The following is a 9765-nucleotide window of genomic DNA, read 5'->3' as shown; positions in this document are numbered from 1 at the left end:
TTTGTGACACTTATGCTGTTCATAATTGTCACAGAAAAGGCGTACGCCTCCCGTTTTCAACAAATCAGGGCAGATAACAATATCATTCGAGGTGATGGCTGGCTAGGAGCATGCTATGCGGTGAAGTTCATTTTTAAGAGTGTACGCCACCCGTTTTCAGGAGCCTGCTATGCGGTGAAGTTAATTTCTAAGCGTGTACCTTAAAAGTGATAAAAGACCAACGACCTACTAGATTATAGCGACCATGTGATACGGAACCCTTCCCAGCGGCGCTACTCATCGGCCGGGTTATTGCTTCAATTTCTACAGTATATACTCTGTACTCTAGCTTACCTTAGTATTTTTGTACAAGCGGTGCATGTCCCACGGGAGATGCTTCCTTCTAAAGTTGATTATCATCATCATTCTAAGCGTTTTCATAGGAACTGTTGCTGTCGTCTGCTACGGTAATCGTGCGTCCACTTCTGCGCGTCCAAAATTCACATTTCCATCGTCCAATCGTGATGCAGGTCTCCCGGGCCGACGAGTAGCGCCCCTAGCGGATCGTGCGGGCGGGCTTCTCATAGGGGATGCCGGTTGTGACGTTGTCGTTATAATCTAGTAGGTGGTGAAAAAAAAAAAAAAACAGTGCAGGGCGACACAAAAGGACGAGACAGATACAGCACAGTGCTGTGTCTGCGTCGCCCTGCATTGTGGTTTTTATCGATGTTAATGTCACACCAAACAGCCCAATTTTCAACCCTTTTCAACCTTTACCTAAACGACATATAAAACATTGGACGGTATTTGACTCTTCTTCGCCTACACCGTCTATAGGAGTTGCGTGCTATCCTGCGTGTAGCGCATCGGGTAGTCTCGATATTCCCGTTCTTGGACATTTAAAACTTTCCCACGTCACGTTGCGTCATTGTTGCAAAATCACGACGACACTTCCGCGACTTATCGTGCAGTGATTTCTGCTCATCAGGTCGACCTTGGCACAAAATTGATGGTGAGAGAGACGCTGTGCAGGTCTTACGTATGAACTCGCATGAAGGAACATTCTTCCGACCTGAAAGTATCCGTGTACTCGACGTGCTTTGCTGCAGGTCATTACTTCTAGTTCCTCTTCCACCCGGAGCGTATATGCATATATGCAACACTGAGCTGTTCGTCTGTACGAAAGGCCACGTATAGATTGATACGACCTATAGGTCGCGCCACGGACACTGGAGCAGCCTATGCGCGGCGCAGCAGGGCGCGGAGTGTCGGCACGGCCTGCGTACACATTGGCGGGCACCCTGCGGCGCAGTATCAGGCCACGTGACTGTGCGTTCAAGAGTAGCGATTAGAGTATCAGCACCGGTTTTGTGTGCCGGGTTTTACTACAAAAGGTGTCATGGAATGACCCATAAGAACTGGACAATAATAAGGAAGACTCCTAAGCAGCGACAGCGACGTCTTTCTTCGTTGATTGCCTATCGACAAGGACGAGGGGACAAAGGACGCACGCAGCATATTGTTGCACAAGAAAAGCGAAGAGCAACTAGGCAAGAGACCTCTACCTGAGAAACGTCATGATGACGTTTTTCAGGTAGAGGTCTATTAGTAGGTAGTAGACAGACTGAAACCGAATCAAATCGGAAAGGGGGGGGGGCTGGTTTCCACGAATGGCCACTTGTTCCCTGCCTCCTATTGAAAGAGAAGTGGACCCGAAGGTCGCGTCGCTTTCAGGGACCATCGTAATACCCTCAAAACCGTGGCTTTCGGGCGTGACCTTATCCACCCCTAGCTTCGAGCGTAGTTCAACTCTACCAAATTGGTGGCGCTGTCGACGACTATGACGTCATTTGTTTACAAACAGGAAGTGGTCTATCCCGTGTCGTATGTTGGAGCGGATCTTCAGTTTGAACGCTAGTTTGTAAGCGATGCAGTTGGAGCGGTGTTCTGCAGGTGATCGTTTGTGGGTTTCTAATGACGTTAAGATTTGCGATTTGAGTGGGCGTCTCTGCTTAACGAAACGTTTCCAGAACTTTAAGTTATCCGCGTAGTCTCCAATTCAGCGAATCAACGGCAATGCTGTCGTAGATTACGCCTCCTTGCACGAGCAAGAAGACCACTAGTCTTTCTGCTATGCCGCTTCTTCTACATGCTTAACCCCACGATTTCATTAAGAAATTTATTTGATACAAATTATCCATTTCAACTTATTTCGTTTGTCGATCAATAGTACTCTCCCGAAGAACTGCTCGACACGAACACTTGCCCGTATGGCGTCGCAACCTTAAAACTAGCCAGTTCCCCTTGAGACCTGTGTCTTCTGGGCAATCTACCGTGAACCACGAAACCACTGTCATGCATAAAGGGCCCTCCCTCCAGTCCTCTGGTCGGCGATTGCATTGGCTGCCTGGGGTACTTGGGCCCCGATGTCCTCTGGCATCCTGGGTACATCGGGTCCGGCGACATGCACGCATTAAGCCCCGGCGATCCTGGGACCTGCTGTCGGAAGGAAGGAAGGAAGGAAAATAAACGTTGCTCGTGCACTGAAAATAGTTTATCACTAGCGGCGCCCAGAATGTTGGAGCGTATTCTCCCTTGCTCCGTGGCTTTCACGTGGTCGAAAATTTGTGGTAAAAAAAAAAAGCGAACGCTTTTAAACGAGATTGGCACTATCCAAGTGAGTAATCATGCTACCGGGAATTGGAGACGTGGGCAGGTACCTCCGCCTCAGAAAAAGCGAAATGAAAAAGAAAAACGCAGCGGCACACAGTTAAAAATGAACTTCACCGTATAGCACGCGCTCCTAGCCAACCATCATCTCGAGTGATATCGTTATCTTCCCCGATTTGTTTAAATCGGGAGGCGTACGCCTTTGTGGGACACTTACTTATGCAGTTATGTTAATTGTCGCAAAATGGCGTACGCTTCCTGTTTCCCACGAATCGGGGGCGAGAACGATGCCATTCGGGAAGATGATTGGCTATCATATAGCGCGTTATGCTGTGAAATTTCAGTTTCAACTTTAACTTAACTTAGCTTATACTTTGTCTCGTACTTTACACCACCAGTGGCGTGGCGGATTCGGGAGGGGAGAGGGGCGGTTGGGCGACCGCCCCCTCCCCCCCAAAAAAACGTCAGTTTATACATTGGATTTCCCTCCCTTCCCTCCCCCATTACGCACTTCAACAAAGAAACCGCCCTCCATCCCAGTGCCTGGGTCCGCCCCTGACACACACCCCTGACTTACCGCATTCGATGCAGGTGACATCTGCTCAAGCTGCATCATACGTTGGTCCATTCTTCGGTACGCCGGGTCGTTCAGAAAACGCTCCTCATTCTGCTGACCACCGAACCTAGTGGGCGACATCACCGATCGTTTGCCACGCTTCGGCGAAAGTGCGCGAGGAGGAGACGATCCTGGAAGCTTTTTATCCTCGTACCCGGTGTCTTGGGCCAACTTGCTGTAGTAATCTGGCCCCTTCGTGCGCTTCGCCTTGGGAGAAGAAGCACCGTTGTTGCCTTTGGGAAGCGCGGATGCGGAGACGGATTTCGGCCCAACAGTGTCCAAGGACGACACGGGACTGGGCATTGTGCTGAAAGACTGGCACGATTGGGTGTCACGCAGATGCTGGACTCCTGGCTGCTTATGGACCCCTTGCGGAAAACTTTTGCGCTTGATGTCCCTGGTGGGCGGGAGCGGAACAAAAGGCTTACCGTATATTCACACGAGCGACACTCCCCAGAATACTGCCGCGAAAAACGTCATAGCTTTCTGCTGTCACGTGAGTGCGAGCGGTCAACGTCCGCCGTCTTCACGTACACCGCTAACCGTGGGGAATACCCTGTCGCATGATATTCCGTAGCAGACGACAGAAAAAGACGCTGATGGTGTCGTCTGCTAAGTGAAATGTCGTCTGCCAAGTGCCCAGTATACGTCACTTCCTATATTCCGGCACCGCGTGAATGCTCAGCCTAGCACGGGACGCAATTTCTGTTCCGTACGTGGGCAGTGTATTCGCTTTTTCTTTGACTAAGAGTCTTCGATGAGGATGCCGCTCGTGTCAATACACGGGTAACGTCGTATGTGTCTTAATACTCTTCTAATTCCGCAGCAGACGACCGGGCCGACGGTGTCGTCTGCTATATGTGCAGTACGTCCCTGCGTGAGTATACTCAACAGAAGATGCGATGGAACTTCTGCCCTCGGAGCGGTTTCTTCTACTAGAATATTCCGTGAGGATGTCTCTCGTGTGAATGCACAGTTAATGGCGTCGAGCGCAAGCTTTTAAATCGAGTAGACGTCAAAGCCGTTTTCTTTTGTGTTGGGTGTGTGTTTTTTCTTTCTTTCTTTTTTTCACTTATATGCTCTGAAAACACTGATTCACAACACAACATGCTGTGGGCCAGGCATACTCTAAAACTAGAACTTCACCGCACAGCAGGTCTACGCCATTCACGTGCCCTCAACTGACAGAGTTATCGTTTCTGACTTCAGGAGAGAGCGGGCCATAATCCTTTTTGTGGCGGCGAACGAATATCCAAAATGTCACAAAAAAAGGGCGTACGCCAACGATATCATTATCGGTTCGTTATCATCGAACGTGTTATGCAGTCAAGTCAATGAAGCGTCCTCACCTGAGCTTCCTTTTGATCCTCTCCCTCCTCATCCAAGGATGCTTCAGAGCCCTGGTCACGGTACTCCGATAGAGGACCACGGGCTCCAACAAGTGTCGAATGAGGTTCTTCAAAAGCTTCGACAAACGGTACGAGGGCGGGAAGTAGATCTGGCGACACATCTGCGCTCGCACCTGATGAAACGGATCGCTGTCATCGAATGGCAACTGGCCCGCCACCATGATGTACAGAATGACCCCGAGGCTCCACGAGTCGTACCGCTTGGGACGGTAGCGAATGTTCTGGATCACTTCTGGAGCTGCGTACGCTGCGCTGCCACAGTACGTCTCGCTCAGCAATTTGCGGCCGCTTTTAGGGTTATCTGCGATGTAAACGGTTGTATATACGGTCCGCACTCTTAAAAATGAGCTTCATCTCATAGCACGCTCCTATCCAACCATCATTTCGAATGATATCGTTATCTGCCCCGCTTTGTTGGAAACGGGAGGCGTACGCCTTTTTTGTGACAATTATGAACAGCATAAGTGTCACAAAAAAGGCGTCGGGGTTGAAGTTCTGTTAGTGACGTCGATATTACGTCATAAATTCTATTATCTTATCTTCCGGTATAATGAAAGCACCGCTAGACAGGAACCTACCGTACCTATAGGAAAGGAGACACTCACAGCAGTAGCGGGTGAAGGAGAAGTCGGCCAGTTTGACCTGGTGATTTGGATTGAGCAAGATGTTCTCGCACTTGAGATCACGGTGTACGATGTGCTGCTTGTGTAAATAAGCGACGGCGTCGGCTATCTGTTCGAAGTACAGGAAGGCCTTGCCCTCAGAAAATGGCGCCTCATTCTGGAATAAAGGACGGAAGGCCAGGAATATTTTCAAACCTCTACCGTATAGGAACGTCATCATAACGTTGGTATAGACAGAGTGAAACCGAGACAAATCGGAAGGGGAGGGCAGGGTTCCACGAATGGACACTTGGTCGCTGCCTCCTATTGAAAGAAGAGTAAGACCGAAGGTCGCGTCCCGTTCAGGGACCATGGTAATCCCCTCAAGACCATGCCTTTCGGTCGCGACCTTGTTCGCGCGCTAGCTTCGAGCTTAGTTCAACTCTACACTCTTAAAAATGAACTTCACCGCATAGCGCGCTCCTAGCCAACCATGATTAGAGCACTAGAAAAACAAGTTTCCGAGTACCGCCAGCCTTTTCGCTTGCCGCCACGATGCCTATCTGGGACACATTATACGTGTCCCAGATAGGCCCCTCCTTCTCTTTTGAACGAATCATGACACAGAACGATATCATTCGGAATGGTAATTGCCTAGGAGCATGCTATGTGGTGAAGTTGTATTTTAACAGTGTACGTGGTGTTGAGTGGACCCTCGTCACCTTCTAGCTCGTCGAGTGGCGTAAAAAAAAAAAAGAAAGAAAGCCGTACCGACACTTTTTGTAGCAGGTCTCCTTTCGTTGCCATCTCCATAACAATGAAGACCTTCTGCCTGACGTCCAGGATGTCGAACACTTGGACGATGTTGGGATGCTGCAGCTTGGGAATGATGTCCAGTTCTCGTGGCAAGAAGTGGGTAACGTACTCGCGAGGAGCCAGGTGCTTCGGGACAATCTTCACCGCGTACGTCATCCCGTTCTTTACGGCCATCCTGCATAAACCACGGAATCAGAATGTCCCTGCACTCTAAAAACAGAATTTCGCCTCCATGACATGCTCCTAGTTCAAGCACCGCTCCGTATGACATTACAGTTCTGCTATTTCCAGCAAGGCGCAACCACAGACAGAAACAAAGACACCGAGAGACGCTAGGACATGAGGCACTATACGGTTTAAACAGCCTTTAGTTGCTCCATGTTAGATGCGTGCTTTGCCAACGAGCTCAAAGGGCAAATTTAATCGTTCTCGTATAGCTTGTTCTGGGATGGACCCGCCGTCATTGGACACTTTGCATTTCTACAATGTGTCCTAAAGAGGCGTGCACTTGACACTTTCAACAACAGAGGGAACAGAATGGTATCATCTGGAATGGATTGGCTCCGGGTTGTGTTGTGCGGTGAAGTTCTGTTTTAACAGTGTGACTTGTTAAAAAATATAGTAAGTGTACTCCATTTTGCGGCAGTTTGCATGTATTGTGGTCGCAGCGGGCGTACGCCCCTATATCCTTTAATAGCATATCTGCTGTGGTTGGCCTTGAGCATGTTACCTGTTAGCAGTGCCAAAGACGTTTGGCATAGAATACACCTCTACCCGAGAAACGACATCATGACGTTGCTAGACAGACTGAAACCGAAACAAACTGGAAGGGGAGGGCTGGGTTCCACGAATGGACAGTTGTTCGCTGCATCGTAATCCCCTCAAGACCGTAGCTTTCAAAAGCGACCTCGTTCGCCTCTATAGCTTCGAGAGTAGTTCAACTCAACCAAATTGGTGGCGCTGTCGAACACTATATGACGTCATTTGTTTACAAACAGGGAGAGGTACATTACAGCCGCTCTTTCATTTCACGACTGCAAACAGAACCCGGTATAGCCCATACCTGACTTTAGAGTACGTTCCTTCTCCTATCTCCCTGCCGATAATGTACCCGGCATAGGCGAGCAGCTCTCTTGAAGTTGCATTCCTGGCTGGGGGTTTCGCCGGGGCCTTGGTTGGAGACTTGACCGGGGACTTGGCCGAAGGGTTCGGTGGAGACTTGGCTGGAGCGGACTTGCCCGCCATTAGACGCCTGGCAGACGCCGCCGCTGGACGCGGGGTTCTTTCGCTTAACGCTGCTCAGCACCCATGGTCTGCGCGCATAGCCGCCATTCCGTGCTAACACGCGCAAGCGGGTGCAACCAGTGTGGCCAACATACCGACGGGAGAAACAGGCAAGAGTGTACATATTGTAAGCTCCGCCGTCGTTCAGCCTTTCGCAAAATAGTTCCCCGATACTGCTTCTATGCGTAAGGGAGAGAGCAACGTGAAGAAGAAGAAGACGGCAGAGAACCCATTCGAGGGTTCGTTACGGCAGCAGCATTTGGGAAAGATTTTCAGGTGTGTGACTGTTTAATAATGGCTCCAGCGAAGCATTACATTATGGAATTACGCGATCTGAAAGCCCAACTTCACCGCATAATGAGCTCTATGCAACCGTCATTCCGCAAACGTAGTCGTAAACGTAGTGGTTGAGTAGTGGTCACAGCAGGCGTATGTTCCTCTCCCCCATCGAGAGTGATAACGGTATCACGCTGTGCAGTCGCAGCGCCACGTGACAGCAGACACGTGATGCGTGTCACCCAGCTCCAGTGTCTGTAAATAAACAGATGTTTCCTCCTCCTGCTCACTCCTTCACCACGTGAACATACAGAGACGGTATGTCGTCTGCTTCAGCCAAACGGCGCAGACGACACAGGCTTGCTCTGGCTGCCATTGGCCGCCCATGTGGCTGATGTTGGCTCGTCTCCATATAACTGCGCATATACCTATGCACTGTGCATATGTTATGAACACATATTTGGGAGGGGATGTTCGTTTATTAACTCTCGCGACCCGCAAGTCGGAGTCGTGACGCATGAGAGTCACCGCGCGTCATCGACTCTAGCGACCCACCTCGAAAGGAGAGTCGGTACGAGTCGGCTCTCGAACACCTCTAGTGTTGGATCCTCGAATTTTAGAACGGAAGTTACTGTCACGTGGGCGACGTCATAGAGAGCCGCGCCGCGGCATTTTCGGCCACCAATAGTCGACTCCCTCGACTCTCGAGTCCAATAAACGAACGCAACCAAAAATTGCAAATATCTTATTGTTTCTTCAGAGTTCCTTGAAAGCAATGTTTGTAACGCGAAAGCATTTCCGATAGGTAACCCTTCCAATACCGTGCGCACCCAGGAGCTGTCGTGCCACGCGCGGTTTTATTCTCCACTTCAAATCCGCCTGTTACGGGCACGGTGCGGCGCTGCACGCGGCGTACGCTCTACGTCACAGAGTGCCGTCAGCACCACTCGTTCACTTACAAACTCTGCGAAGGAGGAGAGGGGTTTCTATGAGTCGGTTTTTCGTTTCTCTCTCTCTCTCTATCTGGGGGAGGTGTCTCCACTCTCGTGCGGACAAATCAGCGACTACCGTCGTTCTTGTCCAAGGGCACAGGTTGCTTATTCCACCATATACGCCGCAGCCAAAAACGATAAAGATATGGACGGTTCCTTCACTGCACCTTTAACGTGTCTGGACATAGCTCACATGCATTAAAGATAATAATAATTTTATAGAACCCTTTGTCGTCCTCATCGCAATCATTCCAAAGACATTGTAGATATCTCAATACAATACTTACAGCAAGTCGTCGTATCAAAATAGAAAGCAACGCCAGAGAGTTTGTTGATTTTACATAAAACGACGTGTCGTCTGTATTATTTATTTATTTTATTTTATTTTTTCGTCGCTCGATTTTCACGAACTTACCCCACAAAAACGCCTTCGTCAACGTTCTACAATTTGTGAAGCAGATTCAGGAACAATAGAATAAGGGCAAAATATAATCGGCAGCAAATTGCCACCGAGCAAGTATCGAACAAGGACCATAATCCTGAAAAAAACGTAGCGACGACGGAGGAAAACAGAGTGAACGTCGAACCTTCAACCTTTATTAAGAATGGCCAGAAAAACGAAACCACCCAAGATCAACAGCCAACCATAATCTTCGTTGTCAGAGCCACCATCTTCTTCGCAAAGGTGATTCACGCTTGACCTCTCTGTTCATGTGCGCCTTGATAGCCGCTATCAGGCCGACGCTATCTTTTTATACTTTTCCAGAACTCTTGTCCCCGTCCTCACAATCGGTTAATATTAGCCAGCCTAAGTACAAGGCACTCTACGAGAACAATGCAATAAAGCTCAGCAGTGTGATATCAGCCACTCGAAAGGAATAGTGCGGTACGCATATCATGTTTTCGAAACCGTTATCTCGAACATCTTCGGATGTACTATATACTCGTTATCGAAGCTTCGTCATATGAACATAGAGAGCAACATAATCAAAAAGCGCTAAACTGAAAAAAAAAAAAAAAAAACGGCGATGCGGGGAAGCCTTGTATTGGTTTCCGCAAACGATCCCCCTCGATGATTGGACGAATCGTTTGAGGAGACCAATGAGTCTCAAGAGTCAAGA

General features: G+C 49.2%; 1 protein-coding gene across 2 annotated transcripts; it reads right to left on the bottom strand.

The window, feature by feature from the left end:
- Window positions 1-2132: 2132 nt before the first annotated feature.
- On the bottom strand, window positions 2133-7479 carry LOC135370174 (uncharacterized). Of its 2 annotated transcripts, none has more exons than XM_064603874.1 (6): window positions 7156-7479; window positions 6048-6267; window positions 5280-5454; window positions 4615-4975; window positions 3227-3662; window positions 2133-2478 (listed from the first exon to the last, which is right to left on the bottom strand). In XM_064603874.1, the coding sequence occupies exons 1-6, from the start codon at window positions 7335-7337 to the stop codon at window positions 2203-2205; spliced, it is 1650 nt and encodes a 549-aa protein (XP_064459944.1). In that variant the 5' UTR covers window positions 7338-7479; the 3' UTR covers window positions 2133-2202. The 2 variants fall into 2 exon arrangements, with proteins under 2 accessions (XP_064459944.1, XP_064459945.1); XM_064603875.1 differs by having other exon boundaries at window positions 2133-2475.
- Between the last annotated feature and the right edge of the window lie 2286 nt (window positions 7480-9765).

The sequence above is a fragment of the Ornithodoros turicata genome, chromosome 10 (assembly GCF_037126465.1).
Source record: "Ornithodoros turicata isolate Travis chromosome 10, ASM3712646v1, whole genome shotgun sequence".
Taxonomy (NCBI): Eukaryota; Metazoa; Arthropoda; class Arachnida; order Ixodida; family Argasidae; genus Ornithodoros; species Ornithodoros turicata.
Note: the sequence above shows the minus strand (reverse complement) of the source record. Positions and strands in the feature narration are given on the sequence as shown.

What these genes read in the sequence shown, in the direction of transcription:
- LOC135370174 (XM_064603874.1), bottom strand. Translation starts at nt 7,337, where the DNA reads ATGGCGGGCAAGTCCGCTCCAGCCAAGTCTCCACCGAACCCTTCGGCC. An exon ending in GGAACGTACTCTAAAGTCAG is followed by an intron (nt 6,268 to 7,155) that starts GTATGGGCTATA and finishes TGGTTTATGCAG; the next exon opens with GATGGCCGTAAAGAACGGGA. An exon ending in AGGATCAAAAGGAAGCTCAG is followed by an intron (nt 3,663 to 4,614) that starts GTGAGGACGCTT and finishes CCCGCCCACCAG; the next exon opens with GGACATCAAGCGCAAAAGTT.